Source organism: Dermatophagoides pteronyssinus, unplaced genomic scaffold (assembly GCF_027571235.1).
Source record: "Dermatophagoides pteronyssinus isolate colony J.1.1.1.1 unplaced genomic scaffold, Derpt_VIB-CSIC_2022.12 sq0003, whole genome shotgun sequence".
NCBI classification, from domain to species: Eukaryota; Metazoa; Arthropoda; class Arachnida; order Sarcoptiformes; family Pyroglyphidae; genus Dermatophagoides; species Dermatophagoides pteronyssinus.
In genome coordinates, this window is record NW_027461527.1 from 474,786 (window position 1) to 497,797 (window position 23,012).

General features: G+C 29.4%; 2 protein-coding genes and 3 long non-coding RNA genes across 9 annotated transcripts; 3 read left to right on the forward strand and 2 right to left on the reverse strand.

Moving 5' to 3' along the window:
- Positions 1 to 358: 358 nt before the first annotated feature.
- LOC113791256 (uncharacterized) lies at positions 359 to 1,246 on the forward strand. Its single transcript, XM_027341007.2, has one exon. It carries the CDS (start codon positions 557 to 559, stop codon positions 1,223 to 1,225), a length of 669 nt encoding a protein of 222 aa, XP_027196808.2. The 5' UTR covers positions 359 to 556; the 3' UTR covers positions 1,226 to 1,246.
- A 9,438-nt stretch (positions 1,247 to 10,684) lies between these two features.
- On the reverse strand, positions 10,685 to 11,396 carry LOC142646336 (uncharacterized). Its single transcript, XR_012847289.1, has 2 exons — positions 10,974 to 11,396; positions 10,685 to 10,901 (listed from the first exon to the last, which is right to left on the reverse strand). It is a non-coding gene; the product is annotated as an uncharacterized LOC142646336 (long non-coding RNA).
- Positions 11,378 to 13,575, forward strand: LOC113791329 (uncharacterized). Of its 3 annotated transcripts, XM_027341095.2 has the most exons (4): positions 11,378 to 11,630; positions 11,706 to 11,801; positions 11,893 to 12,054; positions 12,116 to 13,575. In XM_027341095.2, the coding sequence occupies exons 1-4, from the start codon at positions 11,510 to 11,512 to the stop codon at positions 13,420 to 13,422; spliced, it is 1,686 nt and encodes a 561-aa protein (XP_027196896.1). In that variant the 5' UTR covers positions 11,378 to 11,509; the 3' UTR covers positions 13,423 to 13,575. The 3 variants fall into 3 exon arrangements, with proteins under 3 accessions (XP_027196896.1, XP_027196897.1, XP_027196895.1); XM_027341096.2 differs by lacking the exon at positions 11,706 to 11,801; XM_027341094.2 differs by having other exon boundaries at positions 11,380 to 11,801.
- A 1,403-nt stretch (positions 13,576 to 14,978) lies between these two features.
- Positions 14,979 to 22,218, reverse strand: LOC142646334 (uncharacterized). Of its 3 annotated transcripts, none has more exons than XR_012847287.1 (7): positions 22,062 to 22,218; positions 21,827 to 21,971; positions 21,636 to 21,764; positions 21,380 to 21,575; positions 16,614 to 16,730; positions 15,692 to 16,552; positions 14,979 to 15,627 (listed from the first exon to the last, which is right to left on the reverse strand). It is a non-coding gene; the product is annotated as an uncharacterized LOC142646334 (long non-coding RNA). The 3 variants fall into 3 exon arrangements; XR_012847286.1 differs by having other exon boundaries at positions 15,692 to 16,183; positions 16,243 to 16,552; positions 21,636 to 21,971; XR_012847285.1 differs by having other exon boundaries at positions 21,636 to 21,971.
- A 46-nt stretch (positions 22,219 to 22,264) lies between these two features.
- LOC142646335 (uncharacterized) lies at positions 22,265 to 22,752 on the forward strand. Its single transcript, XR_012847288.1, has 2 exons — positions 22,265 to 22,493; positions 22,559 to 22,752. It is a non-coding gene; the product is annotated as an uncharacterized LOC142646335 (long non-coding RNA).
- The last annotated feature ends 260 nt before the right edge of the window (positions 22,753 to 23,012 follow it).

Here is a 23,012-nt window from a genome sequence, read left to right on the forward strand (position 1 = left end):
CACATCATTTCAAAAGTTATCAATTGATATTCCAATTTTTTTTCTTTTACTCATCAGATGGCATAACGTGTACCATGACTACCATTTATAAATATGCTACCTGTTGTTGAAAAGATATTCACTGTTGTAAAAGATGATGATGATTGAAAGACCGCCTTCATTTGTCCAGGTGTACAAAATAATTTGAAGCCATCCTCATTGGGAATACATTTTATTATTATTCTTTTTCTGTTGTTGTTGTTGTTGTTGATGGTTACAGCCTTTTTTTTCTTATTTCAACGACAGCCTTTTTTTTCACATTCAAAGTTTGTTGTCGTCCACATTCGTCCGTATATAAATGACCAACACATTTGAAGAGACAAAATCATTCTTCATTTTTTTTTTTGGTTTTGATCAATATACACAGAGATCACATTTCGTTGAAAATTTCGGACTTTGATTATTTTTTCGATTTGTTTCAACAAAAAAAAACTTGTATTTTTTTCATTTTTTTTTTTTTTTTGGTTCATTCAATCACCTTAAGTGCCTGGTCAAAAACAAAAAAAAAATATTCAGAATGACATCATCAAATCATCATTATAATCAGCAATCAAATCATATTTGTTCACAATCATCATCACCATCGTCATTGTTGAACAACAATACAACAAGACATCGAGCATTAACAAATCGTCGTATATCATCATCATCATCAACATCGACATCGACATTGGTTTTACGTTCGATTAATAATTCTTCAATGATGGTCGATTTAAATAACAATAATAATAATAACGATATACATAGTGTACCAATATTGAATAATAGTGATTCAATTCTATTAGATCGTATGGCTATTTTGAAAGCTTTTGCTCCAACGACAATGACGACCACCACGATGATGACCATTCCATCGGGTACAATAAGATCATCAAGTTCAAAATTTGAAAAACCAACATCAGCACGTGAAGCAGCAAAACGACGTCGACGACAACGATCAAAACATCGACAATCATTATCATCATCATCAACAACAACAACAACACCAGTATCATATGATCCAGCTGTTGAAGAAGAATTTTTACGTCTTCGAGATTCTGTACCATCGATTGCTGGCCAATCAAATGTTACCGATTTGACAATAATTAACGAAGCGATCTCACTTATCTGTGATCTTGAATCTCAATTATTAAATAAACTTTGTTGTCAATCATTACCTGAATTACGGCAACAATTTTTTAAATAAATTACAAGTCCATTCTCTTTCTTTTTTTCTTTACAAAATCAATTTTGTTGTTTGTGTGATTATTCAACAAAAACCTGTAAATAATATTCACGAATCTCACAGAATATTTTTCTGCAACAAACAAAAAAACAGCTATTATACCAAAGAATCCAGAACGTAAACATATCAAATGAATCTTCAAAACCAAAACCAAAACAAAACAACAAAGCCAAAATTCTGGCTTTTTTATGCTCAAAAATTTTTTCCTCCTAGCTTAAAAACAAAACAAACATTTCCTTTTGCCTCCTCTCCTCAAAGTTCTTTCAGCATCAAACTGTACTTTGTTTGTTTTGAATATCAAAAAAAAAATTTTTGTTAATTCACTTGTAACATATCTAAACTATCTTTTTTGTTTGAACGAAACAAAACATATCCTGTATTTTATTTTATGTATCAAATTAAGAAAACACAAAACCAAACACACCTACGCATATCAAATTATAAATCAAATAAAAATTATTATTTTGAAAAAAAATTTGTTTTTTTATTTCGTTTTGTTTGTTTGCAAAAATTTGGCGCCAAAATTTCAAATTTACCTATTTTACAAATGATTTTCACCTACTACAAGGTGTTATATATATATTTTGGCATAATTATTATTATTGTCCTTGAATTTTGTCCGTAAATTTGCAGCTGTCCTACATAACAACAACAACAACAACAGTAATAGAATAGGAGAAAAAAAATCGGTGGGAGTCCTAAGAAATGAATGCCCCCCACACACTCATTCATTTTACCATAATGTATCTTGCATAAACACCATACACACCACTCTTACAAATAAGAATTGAAAATACCGACTTTAAAGGCCCAAGGGTCTTTTTTTTTGAATATACTAAACCATTTGACCATTTGGCTGCTTGTTTGGTTTACTTGTTTTCCCACCATCATTGAAATCGTTTATGAAACGTTTTTCTCTTTTCTTTTTTTGGTCCAACAAAAAAAAAAAGAAAGAAAAAATATCAAAAGTCGGCAACTCTTTGTATCATTTGTGTCTATTTTTTTTTCGATGAATATTATCATCTTATGATGATGGCCAGATGGTCATTGTCTTTTCATTGGGTTCTAAATCGTTGTACTATCATCGCATGAAACCTTGCATAAAAAACATTGATGAAACACAAACATAAGGTAAGAATTTACATATATCTATCCTAGCTACCGATAGAATCGTTTCTTCTAAACATAATTGTGGGCGACAATAATAATAAAAAAATGTTTTGCAGGTGAGTCAACAAAACACACAACACACTTATAATGACCAACCATAATAATTGATGGCCCCACAATAAACGTAATTCTTTGTGAAATAAAAACAACAACAACAAGAAAAAGAAATGTAACCTAGAAATTAAAGAATTTTGTCGTTGTTCGTCAATCAGTGTATGACGTTTATTTTCATTTTCTTAAACACTTTTGGTTGGTCATTTCTCTGGTTCGCTGTATATTGCTGGTTATCTTGAAGAAGGTTGGATTAGTCACGATCCAATCGAAATTATTATTGTTCAACAGAATGGCCAAATGCAATACAATCATCATCAATGTTTTTTTTTGTTGAAATCATTAAATAATAACTAATTCCAGGCTGGGATTTTACCTTATTATTTTTTTTTGTTACCTGTTTGGTCTTTGTTTTTCATGTTTTGAGAGAATTTACTTGGCAAAAAAAAAAAACAAAAAGAAGAAAATCGCTTGGTGATTACCAACTTTTCATTTCAAAGAAGAAAAAAAAATTCTGTATTTAACCATTCAGCCATTTAGCCATCTTCTATGGTTTTCTTTTCATTCAAAAACTTGCACGTGCCAAATTTTTGAAAGGAAATTTCTTCATTGACAACACCCAAACAACAAAATTTAACTGATAAATCAGAAAAAAAGAGAACAGATTCAACAAAACAAAAAATCAACACAAATCTGATTACCAAATCACATTATCTAAGTCACATGTGAATAATGTCCACCAACCCCCTCCCCCCTACAAAAAACAGATTCATTCAGAAAAATTCATTTATTTTTCACTTTCATTCAGGATTTTCAAGCTTGATGAGCCAACTAAAATTGAGGAAATGGACAATTACTTTGATGATGATGATAATGATGATGATCGTCGGTAGGCCTTATCATTTTTGTTTTGTTAACAAATATAAATTTTTCTATGAATGAATGAAAAATATTGTTATCATCATCATCATCACTAGAATGGAATTTCTATTTTTTGTTGTTCAAATAGGATAACTCTATGTGTATATGTGAAACACCTGGGCGATGGATGATGATGATCATTAGTTAGTTAGTTAGAATCGTTCATAATGGCATCTGTGCCATGTTATTATGTTGAATGGAATGAATGCGCTGACGATTTACCAAAATGAAAAACGAAGAACGAAGAAAACCACCAAGATTGAAGAATGAACAACGAGAAAAAAAATCCATTCATTGAATTATTTTTCGGATTCCCGAAAAAATCAATTGAAAGAAAGAGAAACAGACATTTTTTTTAAATAGACACCAGAAAAAAAAGTTTTCAGTGAAAATCAATCTCAAGGTCTTTCTTGGTTTCTGGTAAATTGGCCATGAATGAATGAATGAATGAACACCTGACACACTGAATTTGAAAAGAAAAAAATTTTTGTTTTAAAGAAAAGAAAACAACAGTGACCTTTGAACCAAAGAAACCAAAAACAAAATCCATTTCTTTGTGTTCCATTTGTGTTACATAAGATCTAAGGATAGTTGAAAGATAGTTTTCTGGGTTATCTACAGAAAAAATAAAGAAATTCGTGAGAAACAAGTGTGGGATGTTTTCGTTTTTTTCTGGCCAACTTACCAATTATCGACCTGAATGATGATGATGATGAAGGAATCTGAAAGTAAAAGTGACATTGAAATCAAACAGCAACAGCAACAAGTGTAGTTGTCACCTGTCCATCACACCAATCATCATTTTCACATCGATCTGATATGAAAAAATATTGTCAATGATGACAGGATGTGTGAATGAATGAATGAATGAATGATAATGGAAATCATCATCATGGTAAAAATATGAACAAAGTTTTTGTTCGTTGTTTGTTGGGTGACAATTGGTTGCTATGCATCAATGACCATCTTAAGATTGGTTATTGAACCAAAACGACACAAGAAAGATCAATTTGAAACATCATTAAGTCGAAATATTCAACTAATAAATGATTCTTCGTTGGTTAAAAAAAAATTTAAAAAGGTTTAAAAATGAACACCTGTGTGATTTGAATGAATTGAATGCACAAAAAGTAAAGAAAAAAACGAAAGAATTTTCGGCTGAATAAATGTCCTGCCTATAGGCAAAAGCCATTTGATGATGATCATAAAGAGAAAGAGACAGAAAGGGTTAAATAGTTTTAACGAAATTGAATGGTAATTTACAAATTTCAAATAGCAATAAACAGAATAAATTTATCTGAAAGTTTTTTCTTGCTTTAAATGTGTTTGTTGTTGATCCCTAAGCAATCGATTATTTTATTTTTTCCATGTCGATGGCGTCTTATCGTAAAATTTCAATCAAAAAAAGAAAAACCATCGAATGGAAATAAAATCTTCTTTAAACGTCCTTGGTCATTTTCATTTGATCGGTGGTTTGACCGAATTGGTTGTTTTTTTGCAACGAAAATACGCGTAGGTGTTTTGTTCGTTCGTTCATTTTCCTCTGAAAACATCATCAACAAGTACAATATAATGCACCACATCGTGACCACATCTTGTCCACAAACACACACACAAAATGTCTGCGAAATCTTTTTATTTTAATTTATGACTTTAACAAAAAAAAACAAAAACAAAGATTGATTGATCGATTGATTGATTGATTGTGTTCTGATCAATTTGATTAAAAAATTTTCAATTTTCATTCAATCTGATAAGCAAAAGAAGAAACATACATCAACAGATGAAAACAATTATCCGGATTATCTATGTGTGTGTGATGGCCATTTAGATGATGATATAAATCTTTTTTCTTCGATGAAACTTCATCCATTTTGGTGATTTGTCATTACAAATATGACAACATCGAGAGAGAAAAAGATGTTTCCAAACAAACAAACAAACAAACAAACAAACAATCTCGACGACAACATGGTTCAGAAAATTCAAATAAATTTTATTTCGTAAAAAATGACAAACCATCAACACATTGAGTTTTGAAATTCAAAAAACCAAACTAAATAAATTTTATTTCATTCTTGATTTCTTAGATAAGATTTGATCATTATTTTTATCCAAACAACAACAACGTTGTTTACCATTTAAAATATGATGATGAAGTTTTCAAAAATTCACATAAACAGGGTGATAATGATAAAATATATAGATCGAATCGAATTGAAAAAAAAATGAAATGATGAATATTCGTCATAGACATCTTGGCATCATTCATTCATCTTCGAACATTGGTTTTTGTATCCATTATCACCATCATGGTGGCCAAATGGCCTAAAATGAAATGATGATGATGATGATGGGGTGGTCATCAAATGATGATTTAAAATTCAAATGATAATTTATCAATGATGTTCATGAAAAAGACCAGTAGCAGATCTGGTTCAATATTTTTAAAGGTAAAATACGATCATGGTGGTAGGCAAAATATGAATGATGATCATCATTCATATTCGATCATATTTATAATCCTCTTTCGATATATCGGAGTAAATATCATCATTTAATCAAAAAAAGCAAAAAGAAATTGAAAAAAAGTCTAGTTTTTTCATACTATGTAATGTCAGGTGTATCAAATGATGAAAAAGAAAAAAATCTGGATCATCAAAAATCATTCATGGTTGTCCTGCTGTCATATTTACCTGATGTTTTCTTCCTTCGTCGACAACAACAACAAATTCAAGATCCGTGAGAAAATTTTTTTCTTGAAAAGAAATTCTTCAACGAAAATAAACTGATGGTGGTGATGGTTGTTTATCATCATCATCATCATCATTTCAGAAATTCTAATGACCAATGTCTTCAGGTAGGAATGATGTCCACTAGAAAAAAAATCATGTCTTAATGTTCTTTTTGTTTGTTTGTTTGTTGGTTTGTTTGTGTGAGAAATGTAAATTAGTCCAAGATATGATTGTCTAAAATGATTATCATCAAAGAATCAAAGAAAAGATTTTCACACGAAAAACATGGACAAAAAACATTTAAAGATCATTAAACAACAACAACAAGAAAAACAAAATGATATGATCAGTGGTAGTGGTGGTGATTTGACATTTTTGTTTTCGGGTTACGGAGAGAGAGAGAGAGAGAAACCCGGTAATTATCTCATTTTGAACCAAGAAATAAAAAAGTTGGGCTTTCTCATCTTGAAGGTCTCACCCAATTTTTTTTCTTCTCGTTTGCCCAAAACGTTTCGATATCGTTTTCATCAAAGACAGATGGTTTCATCGTTTTTTTTCTCTCTTCAAGAATCAGACAATGATAACCCTTTATTTTTTCACCTGGAATCTTTTATAATTACAGGGTTTATATGTTTTTTTAACCAACAAAAATTGAATTGAATTGAAATCAAACATCAAATCATTGATTGATTGATTTGATTTGATCTGATCTGATTTGTTGTTGTTAAAAAAAAGAATTTACAACAAAACCAAAAATGATTAAAACCAACGGAAATTGTATCAAAAGTTGAACAGCGATGGAAAAAAATTAAGAAATTAAGAAATTATTTCGCTAATTACAGGTATTTGTTTTTGTTTTCTCTACCATCCTATAGCCCTAATTCAATTCAAAAAAAAATAACATGACATATGGTTTTCGTTTCAGGTAATTTTTTTTCCTTCATTTGACCTTCACCCTTCAAGTATTGATGACACACACACTTGATTTTCGTTAGCTTCTTGAATAAATTAACCAAGAAAAAATGAAAAAAATTCCATTAAAGAAAAAATATTCTGAATATGATATGAATATGAGACAACAATAAAAAAAATTCATTCCACAAAAGGTGTAGTATTAGTTTAAAAATTTGAAAAATAACTTATGGTAACTTGAATAACATCAACAATGATAATAATGATGATGATGATGGTTGATGGTTGATGGTAGCATCTCTAAACAATGATTAGCATCGCCATTCATTCATTCATTCATCTATCCATTGTTATTCTTCATCATCATCATCAACAATTGAAAATAGTAGTATTCTACAAGAGATCCGAATTTTTGTTTCTTGGTTATCATTATGCAACAACAACAACAACAATACAAAACACATTACAACAAAAGAAATAAAGATGCTCTGATTTCTTTCATGGAGAGATAGAGAGAGAGAGAGAGAGAGAGAAGGAAAAAAATCAATGATTTTTGATTCTTCGGGTAGTTTTTTTCTCTTTATTCTGATTGCTGCCATTTTTTTTACCATGACTACCATTGATGATGGTCATTTATTCAATTTTTTTTCCTTCTTCTTCTTCTACTTTTTAACCTGATCTAAGATGTTTCATCAGAACATTTTGAAAAAAAATAACTAATAACAGCAGCCATCAAGTCAGTTCATTTTTAAAGTTTTTTTCTTTTTTTTACCCCAAATTCATCGAATTGAATACACGGCCTACGCAAAAAAAAATTTTCTTTTCTCGATTTGCATTCATCATTCACGCAATACTTCAATGATGTTTTCTTAAAGATTTTCACTGATGATGATGATGATTGTCCATCGTTGTTTTTTAAGTTTTTTTTTGTTTTGTTTTCTTCTGTTTGCATCATTCATTTTTGCTTCAAGCTTGTATGGTTGTTATTGTTTGTTGTGTATTAGATAATATCGGTTTGAAGCTAATTTGATGCTTACTACCAACCAACCAACCAAGAATCAAAGATTGCTGGCCCAAAGTGATGATGATGATGATGGTGTCGGTATTCAAAATTTAAAATTTAGATTTTTTTTTCACTCTCAACAACGTAATGAACTTATGGGATGTTTTCGTTGTTGTTGTTGTTGTTGTATAGCTCATCATAATCATCATCTTCGTGATGATGATGATGATGGTTATTATGGTAATTACGTTTTGTCGATTTTTTTTTGAAAGAAAACGAAATGATGATGATGATCAAGAAGCGGCCACCATCTTTTTCTTGTTGTTTTTTTTTTTGGGTTATGATCAGTTGTCAATGTCCACCATAGACAATGTGCAATGACGATGATGATGATCATGACATGAATCTGTATCGTTTGATGAATAATAATTATCGAACCAAGAAACAGAAACAGAAAAAAAAACATCTTCATGATTCTGTTGATGGATGGAGATTGAAGAATTTATTTTTTGCCATTACCGAAAAGTTTATCTTCCAGTCATCTCGATTTGATGTTAGGTTTTGTCATTATCTCATTCGCTTGTTTGTTTTTAGTTGATTGTTGTTTGTCGATGGATAATGGTAGTCGTCGTTATCGTTATCGGTGGCGGCGGCCAAGACAAAAGGTTAATCTGATTTTTATGATGTGTGTCCCTTTCTTTTCTATCTGGGAAACAAACTTCATTTGTCCAGTTTTTTTCCGCACACACAAACACAACACAACAGAAAAAAATTCCATGTAATCGTATTAGAACATCTAATATTCATCAACAATAACATTAAGGATTCGAAACAAAAACAAAAAAAAACATCTGGTTTAAAATATTCACAAATATTTTTTTGATTTATCAATTTTATCAGTAAAGATTATTTTCTTTTGTTATATATTTTTGGCAAGTGTGTGTGTGTGTGTGTGTGGGTAATAAAATCATCATAATAAATCGAATCAAGATTCAATTCGAATCGGATCAACAACAAAAAAAATTTTTACCTTTTCACACAAAAAGGGGATGTATAGGAGAGTTAAAATAGTGACAGGTGAATGAGGATGTGATGTGTGTAAAGGTGAATAGAGAAACGATTGTATTTCAAAAAAAAAAGATTTACCCAAAAAAAAAAAGTCGAAATAGTCGGCTTTTTTTACCTTGATTTGTTTTGTTTTTTATCGATTGATTGATAAAATCTTTTATCCAAGGTTTTTTTGTTTTGTATCGTTTCTTCGTTGTTGCCGACAATATATAACAATTTTTCATTTCATCCACTTGGATTAAACAAATTCAATCACCCAATGATGATTTGGCTAATTGAATCATCAGGATTTTCAAGATTTTTTTTCACCCGATAAATAAATATTTATTATTTGATCAGTTAGTTGTTCCAGGATCATTTATTCATGATTAACTGAGTAAATGATTTGATGACAACTTAATATTGTTCCAGTTGGAAAAAAATAAGCCAGTTGACAGATGGTCCAAAAAAAATGACAATATTATTCATAATATATTGTCAATTCATATCTTCTTTTCTATCTTAATTTTCATTCATTCATTCATTCAACTTACTTACCTAGAAATCTTTTTGTCCAAACAAATGCTACCTGATTTTGTCAGTAGCTTTTTTTGTGTGTGTGACAAATAGATAAAGCTATTGAATTTTTGGATCATCATCATCCTGTTCTATTTACACATTTTTATATATTTTCCCTATTTCTACCTACCAATCTATCTATTCATCTTTTGTTTGTTTGAAAATGTCAATAATGATGTGGGTGGGTATATCTATGTGGGCTATTGTCATCCAAATTGTATGATCCGATCATAATATTTTCTGCTGCTTATCTTGTTTGTATATTTATTGATTTAGTCTTTTTTTTTAAATGTGAAATAATAATAATAATTTGAAATAATTGGTTTCTTCTTCTTCTGTTATTATCGACACAATCAATTTTGTTTTCAATTTCAAATCTATTGTTAATCAAAGACCAAATGGCAAGATATATTTTCTTTTTCTTCTTCTTCTTCGAAAGTATGATAACAATAGAATAGTAAATGAAAAATCTGTGAACAAACAAACAAACAAACACAATCAAAGATCAGACCAGAATGATATTCAAATGAATGTTATATATTTTTTTTTTTTTGTTGGTTGGCTGTATTGATCATACACTTTATGATGACACTTATGTCTTTTTTTAAAAAAAATTATGGTTTAGGAAAAAAAAAGTTCATCGGTCATCGGTATTTTTTTTTTTCTTTTCGTTGATGTAATCAATTGGCGTCACGATGATGGTTATGGTGGTGGCCATACAACCAACAACAGAAAAAAAACATTATGATTTTCAATTAAAAAATATTATCATCAGTAAGTAATCATCATCATCATCATCATCATCATCGTTGAATCTTTATAAGCATCGATACATTATGTAGTAGGTATTTTGAAAGTGGCCATAATATAGCTCCCACGTAATTTTTCTTGGTTTTTTTTATGTATGTAAAAAGCTAGGCGATAATAATAACATCGGCACAAATGTTAAAAAGTCACTTCGTTCTCTCTCTCTCTCTCTCTCTCTCTCTAATCTTCAACAAGATTATGGCCCGAATATATGCTTGCTTTCCACATTTCACTTGAACAACAAAAACGTACAATTGTAAAATCGATTGGTCACACAGGGATATCGTCCATGTGGCTGGTTGGTTGGTTGGTTGGATGGCTGGACATTATCATCATCAAATGAAGAAATTGTCGGCGAAAATCTGTATTTATTTATTGGATTTATATCCGATTTTTCTTTCGTTGTTGTTACCTGTTTGATTCGATTTTTTATTTATTTATTTATTTTATTTTGATTCAACTTTGCTAAAAGTTTTTTACATACACGATGATGATGATGATGAAAATCTTGGGTTCTTAGAGTTTGTTGTTGTTGTTGTTTCGCTTCATTCATTCATTCATTCAAATCATCCATAAATAAATAAATTCAATGTGTTCAAAATAGGATTATGAGAAAAAAAACGATGATGATGATGATATTGAATAATTTTCTCTTGTATGTGTGGTCAGTCTTTTTTTTGTTGTTGATAATATCGATTGATTTATGGTTCGGTTGAAAGATGTTTTTATTGAATTTCACATTTCGTTCCATTTTCGAATTTTTACATTAAAAAAATCAATAACAATTGCCAACAACGCCATCTATTGATTCGATCATTTCGAGAATGAAAAAAAAACGGTTAATAATGAGCCATACATCCTGTGATACATGTGCGTTTGAGTTGATCATTGTGTGTTTCATCATCGCGATGAGTATTTAATGAGTCGTATTTGCAAAAAAAAAAACAAAGCGTTTTTTTAATATAATTTTTTAAAATCATATTTTTTTTTAATATTTTTTGTTTTTGATTTATTGTTTCGATGAAAAAAATGGACAACTTTTCCGATCCAATCGGTTATTTACAACAATTATGCTCGAAAATTGGTTGGCTTTTGCCTGTCTATAAAGATTTGGGACAATCGAAATCATCATCATCATCGGGTGAGAAATTAGTTTTCCGTACTGATTGTACATTGAATGATATTTTTGTCATTGGTGAATCGAATGCAAAAAAAGATTCGAAAAAAAATGCTGCCACTAAAATGATTAAAGCATTGAATGATCATTATCGTTCAACAATAACTGTTTATAATCTTCAATCTGGTATTCCTGGTAATTTTCACATCGATCATTTCATTTTGTTTTTGAGAAAATTTTTCAATTTTCTTTTTCTTTTCTTTTCTTTTCTTTTTTTTGAATTCAGAGTCGAAAATTCGTTTGCTTCTTTCCGATATTCATTCGATCAAAACAATTAAAATGTTATACGATATGAATAGTAAAGGAATGGCAAAAGCTGAAGTGGTTGTCGATAAAATAACCGACATGCTTGTTGCTATGAAACTGTACAATGGTTATTCTTTTCAAAGTTGGTTTACTATGAAATTGAATTGAACATTTTTCAAATAAATGTTTATTATTCCTTATAGATCGTAAACTTTCTGTCACTTGTCAGGCTGAATTGATCAAAAAACCGGTAATTGAGAAAAAAATTGCTGTCAATAAGCAAAGCAAACGTAAACGTAAATCAAAACGTAATCGTATTAATCGTAAATTTGCCACTTTGAATGAAGAAAAACCAAAACAACAGCCAAAACAACAATCAAACATTTCACTTGATTCCGATGATGATGATTATGATAATAGTGGTGAAAATGAAGATGATAAAATCTCGAAGAAAGATGTCCAAAATGACACTGATGATGAAGATGACAATGTTTTTATTGTTACCGATGATTTTATTCATCCTAACATCAAATCTGATCGTAAACCAAACGTTGTTCCTTTGGAATCTAAAAAACTAGATTTTGATTCAATTCGTCCTAACATCAAGTCTGATCCTAAACCTAATGTTGTTCCTTTGGATTCCAAAAAACTGGATTTTGATTCAATTCGTCCCAACATTAAATCGGAACCTAAACCTAATGTTGTTCCTTTGGATTCCAAAAAATCTGATTTCGATTCAATTCGTCCTAATATCAAGTCTGATCGTAAACATATTGCTCCTTTTGATTTCAAAAAATTTATTGCTGCTTTTATTCGTCCTAACATTAAGTTGGATCATAAACCTACTGTTGTTCCTTTTGAATCCAAAGAATTTGATTTTGATTCACTGCTCCTTAAGTTCAAGTCTGATCGTGAATCTAATGTTGTTCCTTTTGAATCCAAAAAATTTGATTTTGATTCATTTCGCCCTAACATCGATTCTGATTGTAAACCTATTGCTCCTTTGGATTTCAAAAAACTTGATTTTAATTCTGGAAATGAATCAAGTATTGAACAAACTAATCCTTCAGATTCTGAAGTTAATGAATATCATCATACTGAAGATCAATCAAACAATTCAACAAGTGTTTTGTTAGCCAATTCAATAAAAAATAGTTCGAAATTTCATTGTGCCGGAATGATTGATGGTGATAATTTGGATGATTCTGATATAATTAGCTATGAAACAATTGTTGATGACGATCATGTTATTGATCAAAGTTCGAAAAAAAATCCAAATGATTTTCCAGCACTTGATAATAATGGACAAAATAAAGCTAAAGAAACAGTTATTGATGAATCAATTGCTCATTACTATCAACCTGTTACCGAAGAAGAAATGAAACAATTACAAAATGGTTCTTGTACTACTTATATTGATGAACTGTATGCAAATTTTATGAAAACAACAATGCAACCTAGACAAACTTTTGCAACAACATCATTATGTGATGGATTATTCACCAAATGAACGATTTATTTTTTATATTTTTCAATTTTTTTGTTACCATTTCTTTTTCGTTTTCTTTTTTTTTGTTTGAAAAAAAATAATCAGATTTATCGAGGAGGGTTGAAAAGAAAAAACTTATCTAATCATGAAATAAATCGTTCAATTTTTATTTCACCTATAATCCAAAAATTTGATAGCCATGTGTCAATCTTATTCGCACCAAAAATCCTGTCAATGTTTTTTTTTCTTTTCTATTAGGCTGTCAAGATGATGATGGCCTTTCATTCATATATCGATTATTTCATTATTTCTGATCAGTTCGGCATCTTTTTGATTTTTTGTTTCTTCGCTTCAAAATTGTTGATTATTTTTTTTGAAAATTCATCCAGGAATGTCCAATATGGACTGTATAAATGTGTGTTTTTGATTTAGTTTTTTTTAAATTTTTTGATATTTACAATGTAGCCAAATTAACAAAACAAAAACAACAACAACAACAATTATCTATCTGGATAATCTTGCTTCAACATCATCAAAATCATCATTAAATCTGGATTGGAATGGAATTTCATTTAGGGTTGAAGGTCTTTCGATCATTATAATCATTATGATGATGATGTTTATATGCAGATTGATTCGTTCGAGTTGAACTCTCTGGAATTTTTTGTTTTTTGTTTTTAATTCTCCTAATTCAATTGCCCTATAGCCAAGTTCATCAGGCGTCTTGTTTTGGTTGAAAAAAAGGTAAAAAAAATGTTTGATTTGATGTGATGTAGATAAAATTTTGTTTTTTTTTCATCAATGCATCGTGTCAAGAGAGGAGACAAGTTGTCATGATGATGCGCGGCTAAAATGTTGATTAAGATGAAGACTTGATGATGATAATGATGATCCACATTCATCTACATTCAAGAGGATCAGTAATTTTCTTAAAAAATTTTTGATTGTCGTTAGTTAAAAAAAATTTAATGACAACCTGTGAGAAACAGCGTGAACAACCTGTTCGATGTTCAGTATTTTTTTTTTTTGCCTTATGGAGACATTTTTCCTTACTTCATGGATGTCGTCATTTTCAATAATAAAAAAAATCCATTTGTTCGACAAACGAGAAAAACTCTTCAGATTCAAAATATAACCCGAATGTGGTCAATAAATATTTGTATGTATGTCTAGGAGTCTAGACAAAATAATCATTTTTATTTATTTTATTTTTTCTGAAAAATTTCCATAAACTCTTCATCTTTTTTTTTGGACATCAACATTGACCATCATCATCATCAAACTTTTTACTGGCAAAGCAAAGAAGCCATTACCTTTTTGTTTTGTGGAAATAATATCCTTAATCATCATAATAAGTAAATGAATTTTTGTCTATGATGATTATGGACTTGTGATGATGATGATGATGAACCAAGTCACGCGATATAAACCAAAAAAAAGACCAAACATTGTAACAACCATCATCATCATCATCATCGTAATCATCATCAACCAGATCGAAAACATCTAAACAGATTATCATCATCATTTGCTTATTTTTTTCCCTTATTATACTGATTTAAAGTTCTTTAATTCAATTTCTTATTTCAAAACTTTTTTTATTTGACGAAATTGACTATGAAAGATGATGATGGAGATAAACGACATGTGTTTCGACGCTTGTTGTTGCTGTTGTTGTTGTTGTTGAGAAGTGAAAAAAAAGTGAAAATCTTGGTTTGACAGGTAGGCCAACCTGAACATTGCGAAAGAAGAAAAAAACATCAAGACCCTCTCAAGTTGCAAAGTTAGATTTCAAATTCGATGAATATTTTTCCACGATGCTATAGCCAAGTGATCGATAATATTTTTTTTTGTGGTCGTGGTCATCATATTTAAATGTTATGATGAATAGAACATTGCATAAGTATACTGCATCAATATTTACTTTTCGGCTTTCGAAATCTTTCTGATCATCATCATCATCATTGATCAGCGAAATCAAAATGGATGTGATTCTTGTTATGCCAACAGTAATATTTTTTTCCATCATCATCGTCGTCATTTTCTTCTTTATTTGTCCACTTAAATTAAATTAATTCTTTGAATAAGATGATGATGATGATGATGATGACCTCCCTCAGCACGTCTCTCTCTATCTTATTTAAAGTATTTGAAGCTGGTTACTGGTATTCAAGTTCAAATCAAATCTCCCGAACGAAGATTGATGGGCCATCTTCATTTAATAAGCTATTGGTGATGGTCAAAATGGTGAAATGTTTTTCTTTCTTTTTTTTGGTGTAAAGATACTTGCTTTTCGATGATGTTTCGACAAATATTATCGATAGGTAAAATATCTGCGACAACAGTTTGTTTTTGGTTAGATAAATAGAAAAATTCAAACATTTTTCATCCATCTCTTTAATTTAGCTAATCTCAAGTTTCGGATTTTATCGATATCTTTTGGCTCCCACATCATCATCATCACTATGTTTTGATTTCGATCGTTTTTTTCCAGGTATATAAGAGAAAATTAATTTTCATTCTTCAATGATGAAGAAATATTTTCCAAAAACTAATGGTGATTGCAATAGTTCTTGTTACATTTGTTTTTTTTTGATTATAATCCATTTTCGTTCAGTTTTGTTGTTGTTTTGTTTTTCATCATCATAGATCAAGTCACGATTTTTTTAGATCAGTTCAGCTCAAATTGGCAATATCCATATAGCTTTACATTTTTTTCTTTCTTACCTTCAGCATCTAATATGAATATTAATTACATCGTTGCTATAGCAGAAAAATTCCACTGATCGAGATATAAATCGAGTGAGAAGGATAAAGAAAGATTCGAACCAAGATCTATACCATTCAAAGATGTATATGAACATCAATAAGGATTCTTTTCAATTCATTCAGATAGGAAATCGTGACTTTTTCAGTAAAACGATAATTCGACGAAAAAAAAGAAGAAAAATCTTGTCATAATTCAGCATAAAATAAAAGGGATATTTTCGTGTTTCGATCATCATTGCAGAAGAAGAAAAAAAAACAAAATATTCAACCGGATTTTTTATCCGGTTTTTTGTTTTGTTCACTCCATTGCATATTCATATGCGAAAAAAAATAATCATTATTTTCTTGTTTCCTCGGAAAAAAATCGAGTTAATTATCCATTCTAATAGAAAGCAAAAAAAGAGGCATGGTTATTATTTGTCGCTGTCGATATCGGGTCTCACCCTAATCAATTGTTCAATTGGTCGTGTGTCGATCGATCGATTGATAATCAAAGATATGATTATTAATAATCCATTCATTACATTCGTTAATCATCATCATCATCTACGATTGACTACCTGAAAAAAAACGAGAAAAAAAACGGAAATTAATTAAGTAATAAAATTTAAATTTAAAATCAATCGGAAAAAAATATGGATGACACTCCTTCAATAGTTCACATGACACACAGGATGTAAGATTGTTCCGTTGAATAAAATATATTTGTCATTTTGCGTTTATAAACACAAGTTGATTTGACGGTTGACAAAAAAAAATTATTATTAACAACAAACAAATGTCAACGACCAAATAACAATCAAAATAACCGCAAAAACTTGACAAAAAAAAGGCAATGACTTTATTCAGGTTATGATGAGAAAAAACATCATGGAACATTTTTTTTTTTGTTTGTTATTTCTCTGAGCCGCATCCTTCATCATTTTTTTTCTCAAGTGATAATAAGGAACAACAAAGGTAAAAATAGACAAGGCCCGTATTGTAAACAAAACAAAATTTGGCTATTGTTACTCAATATTCGATTCGAGAGCCATCATCAAAACAAAACATCAAAAGGATGTGTTGTTTTCATGTCAAAATTTTGTTTTTCTTTTTTTGAATTTCATTCATTCTTAAGATGTCAAATGTTGATTGTTGATTTCGACGATTATCATGTCATCACGAATATTATTGTTGTTGTGGTTAAAATGTATACAATTTTTATGTCAAAAAGAAACACACACACAAAAATGTAAGAAAAAAACATTTTGCCTGTCCATTTCCATTATATGATGATTATAATAATAATTGAATTATGTGTCGACATAGGGCTTGCCATCATCATTTCAAACAAAATCAAGGATCAGAAATAAAATCACGATGATGATGAACAATCAATAATTCGGGTTGTAACCTTTTTGGTAATATGGTGGTTGATTTTTTTCAACAACGAACAAAAAAAAAATCCAATTTCATTTCATTTCATTTTGTTCAACAACCTGTCTAGTCTGTCTAGTCAACGAATGATTTTTCAAAGAAATATGAAAATATGAAAATCAAAATGAAAAAAACCAAAACAAATTGAAGGTGCCAGATTTGCAGCAAATATTTTTCATTGATCATCAATCAATCAATCAATCACGCACATACACACACACACACACACAACGTTAATATTTTTGTAGGCATTAATTGACTAATTTCATTAATATTTAATAATCGATCAATCGTTGATCAATGTGCACACCTTTTACCTTTATTAATGGCTACCTTTTTAAATATTTTCCTGTTTTTTTTTCTTTTTGGTTAATATTTACACAATAATTATATCTGGCTCCAAGGTTCGTTTCCAGTTCAACAAAAAATGATGACGATGTTCATATCAATCGATTCAATTATTTTTCCACTATTTAAACATAAATAGTGGGTAGCCGAATCAATCTGCAAAACAACGATAATGAAGAAGAAAATCAATTTCACTTCAGCAACAAAAAAAAAAATGTCGGCAAATTTTTATTCAGCAAGTTAACAGATTCGAATCATTTTTTTCATATATCCAGTGAAAAAAAAACATTGAAAATAATGATTTGTGCTTGCGGCATCATCATCAATATATATTGATATCGATGGATGGTTGAATGGATGGATGGTAATAATTAAGATCGAATAGTCGGAAAAAAGAGATGCCGAATCTGATTATTATGATTATGGCGATGATGATGCTGAAGAGATGGCCAAGCCAACAACAACATCGAAGAAAAAATATGTAATAACCATCATCATCAATTGAATCCAAAATTCAATTCAAATCGAAATCATTCATAATGCCGACAAAGAGTTTCTTTTTTTTTTTTTTTTTTGATATTCCCTGACCTTTTTTTTAATACTCGAATCATTCCTACCTTCTTTTTATTTTGCCCTTATCATCATCATCATCATTGAAAAAATATTCAAGGATGGAGACAAAGTCTTGTTCAAATTCTAATAATCAAAAATTATACAAGATACAGGTGTTGAACACATGTTCAATGAATGAAGAAAAAACAACAGTATTTTGATCATTATCATTGATAAAAAATTCAATTTTAATCGATATTTTGGGAAAAATCAATTTTCCACATGTAAATCTAGTAGCAAAATTTTTTTGATTACTGAATCGATCTATATTGACAATTTTTGGGTTGCAAATAAAAAAAAGATAATCCAATTTGAACACAGTTGACTTACTTACCAACCAACCACCATACAAATCAACTGAACTAAATTTTTTTCCTGGTTAAATTGTTTTATCTGTTACAAAGAAATGAAAAAAAATATCTAAATTGAATTTTTTTTTTTCTTTTTCGAAAATCACTGTAATCGATCGACAATCTCTCTATTGATCACACTGGGTTATCAAGATTTATTTTCTTTTTTCCTTTTTCCTCCAAAAAATAAAATCTTTTGTTATCGTCATTATTATTATTATTATATAGTCAAATTATAATCGGATTATCCTATATATACCCACAAGGGTCCATTGCTTTGGTTTTTTTTCCTGTGGAACAAAAATTTTGTCGGAAAATTTTTCCTATTCATTTACTCTATCTTTTTTTTTGATTGTTCCTGGTAAACATTCTCCAGTTTTTTCTTTCTTGAATAACACAATAACCACATAGACCAAATGTTTGTCTCTCATTGATGGTGTTTTATTAAGCAAAACTAAACTTAGAAAAAAACCAAGAAAAAATGATTATATATGAAACATATGTTTTACCTGTGTTTTGTTATTGTCTTTTTTTTTAAATAGAAAAAATAACCATATGAAACATATAGACACACAGGTAACTTGTTTGTTTGTTTGTTTGTTACCAAATGTTGTGTTTGAATGAATCGTTTGTGTTTTGTTCAGGTTTCTTTTTTTCTTTCCTTACCTTCAATAAGTTGACAATTGGTTTTTTTCTTTTTAAATTTATGCGCGCGAAAATGGTTTTGAAAATAAAATAAGAAAACCAAGGCTATTATTACATGTGTTCGATTGTCGTTCAACTATTTCTACCGTAAAAGTTGGAATTCCTAAAATCCACAAAATATTGGCCCACATTTTTTTTTGTCAACAATTTAATTTGATTTAGTCGATAGAAAAACTAAATAAAATTCAATTTAAAAGATGATGTAATTCAATAATGAAAAAAAAACAATATTCGATTTGATGATTGAAATTGAATTAAAATATTTACAATTCAATAATAATCATGAATCAATCTCATGCTGTTCAATTGTTATTCGATTTGTAATAAAAGAAAAATAAAATTTAAAATTTTTTAAAAATTATATAATGATAAATCAAATTCAAAGAAAAATGTTTTCATGCTGCGTGAAAACCAAATGTTTTGAAGAATGTTTGGTTTTGGTCATCATCTTCGCTCGTTGTTATCGAATGTGTCAAATGCGAACGAATGATGTGCGGTGTTGTGGTGGCAAAATCGATATTTGACCTTTTAAAATATTAATCTAATTGAAACGATGATGATGATGATGATTTTGTCACTTGAACAAAATTTCGGTTACAATCACCTTTCGAAATGATGATTATCAGTTAGATGATAATCTTTGATAATATTTACCATAACACCACAGTAACCGTTGTTTCAAATATAAAAACACAGCGGTAACAGTAGCAGCGAACATATTGTAATCAAATCATCGTCCTTGGTCGATTTTTATCTTTAACTTTTCAACTTTGACCAATGGTCAGTCAATGTTGACATTTTTGTTTCAAAACACTATCATCATTGAGAATTGATAAACATAACTATTTTGACCCCATCATCAAACAAACAACACTCCCTAACTGTAAATATTCGATGACCACATGTGTGCGAGAGAGAGAGAGAAGCCTTTTTCATCAAACACATGTGTATGTTTGCTCATCGGATTATCATTTGGTCATTTTGGGTCATTTTTTCCCAAAAAAATAAGCCTTTCGTTTGAAAAAAAAATATTTTCCTTAAAAAAATGAAAATATTTTGCCAACAATAACCACACAACAAACAAATAGAAATAGGATTTGTTTCGGGACACGAAAAGATATTTTTTTTTCAATTAGCCATTTAAAAAAAATCCACAAAATGCTTTAAGTTTTGGTTCAAAATTGTCGCCATTCGTTACAAGTGTAACAACAACAACGACGACAAGACATTATCAATAATGTTTCAAATATGGTGGTCAATGGTCAATCATTATATTGATTATCAATGGTTGTTATTTTTTTTCTTTTCCAAAAGTTCAATTTGACCTGCTGCTCAATGAATCTTTTTTTTTTTTTGTTGTCTGTGATTCTGTATGTTTGTCTTGTCCATTTTCAGTGATGACGATTGGCCGATCATCAATGGTCAGCGTGTGTGTGTTTTATTTTTTTTCTTAGACACTCCGAAAGAGACAGTCGAAATTGATTGTCAAACAAATCGCGATGGGTTTACCGCAGCAGCAGCAGCAGCCACACATTTACACAAACAAATGGCAAATTATTGCCATTTTCAATGTTTGACATTCATTTTTTTTTGCCCTTGTTAGACATTTTCCATCTTTTCCAAAAGATTTTTTTTTCTTTCATTTAGATTTCAAGATGAAAATCTAGTGATAAGAAAAACAATAGAATTTCTTGATTTTTTTTTTTGTTGTTTTGTTCACTTTTTTTGTGTTATCGTTATTGTTTATTGTTGAAAACAACAACGAAATAAAATCTCACCTGAAAAAATTTTTTTAAAATTCATTGTAACCAAGTCTGTAATGGATTTGAATTTTTCATTTTTTTTTTGGCGGCGGCGACAATCATTCATTCATTTATTTATTCATTGTGGATTTTGCCTCTCAATTCATTATATAAATCGAGAAAAGGGTTTCTTTTTTGTTTGTTTATGAATGGATTTTGTTGGTATTTTTGCCTACAAATGAAAAAAAATATTTGAATTTTAAAAATTGTTATCCAGGAGAAAGAAAATTACCTTATGGTTGTTGTAATATGAGAAGTTTTGGCTGGAACAATAGTTTTGAAACTAAGATTGGATTGGTAATATTTTACCTGATGACTTTTGTTGGCAAAAAAAAAAATCGCTTCTTGCAGACACCCCCAACTAGAGCGTGATGAAACATCATGGTTAAAAAACAAAATATGATCACCGATGATGATCATTACTTTTATATTTATAACTGATGATGATGATGATCAATTCATTTGCTACTTGATTATCATCATATGATAATGGTGGTTAACTGATGGTGGTCGCAATCATCGATATATATACGATATCTAATTTCAATAATATTTCGGTTTCCAATTTCTTTGGAAACAAATTATTCAATGAGAGAAAAAAGAAGTTATATGTGGATCAAATTTTTTTTTCTGAATATCGTATTAAAGAAAACCTTACAGTATTGTAAGAAGAGTGGGAAGAGAGGAGAAAATAATACCGCCATTTAATCGTTCAATATCGACCATAACAACAACAACAAGGGAAAATGATATTAATCCATTGATCGATCGGGATTTTTTTTTTTATTGTTAAAATAAGGTTTAATCCGATTTCAAGTATACACAAGTTGTTGTTGTTATACACTTGTTGCTCAATTTTTTTTTCGACCCTATTTCTACATAATCATTATCATTTACAACAAAATAGCCTGGATTGTTTTCGTTTGTTTATTTTCCGGCATGATAATGATGATTATTTATCAAAATTAAATCCTTTGATTTCAGAAAAATTTTAAAATTATCATAAATTATTTATAGATTGTGTTGTGTTCAATATGTTAATTGTTTGAAACCAAAAAACAAAAACATTCTGTTCATATCAGATTCCAATGTAATTATAATATGAATTTTGCAAAAGAAAAACTGTAAGAAATTTGTTTTATCTTTTAATTTTAGTCTGGATCATATGTGTCACAGATGTCGAAATGGTCAATGTTTCATACCGAAATCATCATATATAAATAAACACACATGGAAACCATCTTTCTATATGTTTTTCGTTTATTTTTGAGATCATCATCTTGTTGTTTCTGTTTGGCGACAAACATATTGACCATTATCACTTGTTATCACAAAAAAAACAGAAACAACATGGATATTTGATTCCTCGAACAAACAAACGCATATGATCGACATATGCTAATGTTAAATTCTTATTTGAAACAACATTTTGAACATTATTGGTTTGGCTATTGACTAAAATGATTGATTCATAATGGAAAGATCAACCATATCAAGATTTTTGATTTGAAATGCATTACAAACACTAATTGATTGATTGATCGATCTATTGATTTTCAATTAGACTCTCTATATATGATTCCATATGAAAATCTCTTTTTTGTTTATC

What these genes read in the sequence shown, in the direction of transcription:
- LOC113791256 (XM_027341007.2), top strand. Translation starts at nt 557, where the DNA reads ATGACATCATCAAATCATCATTATAATCAGCAATCAAATCATATTTGT.
- LOC113791329 (XM_027341094.2), top strand. Translation starts at nt 11,510, where the DNA reads ATGAAAAAAATGGACAACTTTTCCGATCCAATCGGTTATTTACAACAA. An exon ending in TCTTCAATCTGGTATTCCTG is followed by an intron (nt 11,802 to 11,892) that starts GTAATTTTCACA and finishes TTTTGAATTCAG; the next exon opens with AGTCGAAAATTCGTTTGCTT. An exon ending in CAATGGTTATTCTTTTCAAA is followed by an intron (nt 12,055 to 12,115) that starts GTTGGTTTACTA and finishes TATTCCTTATAG; the next exon opens with ATCGTAAACTTTCTGTCACT.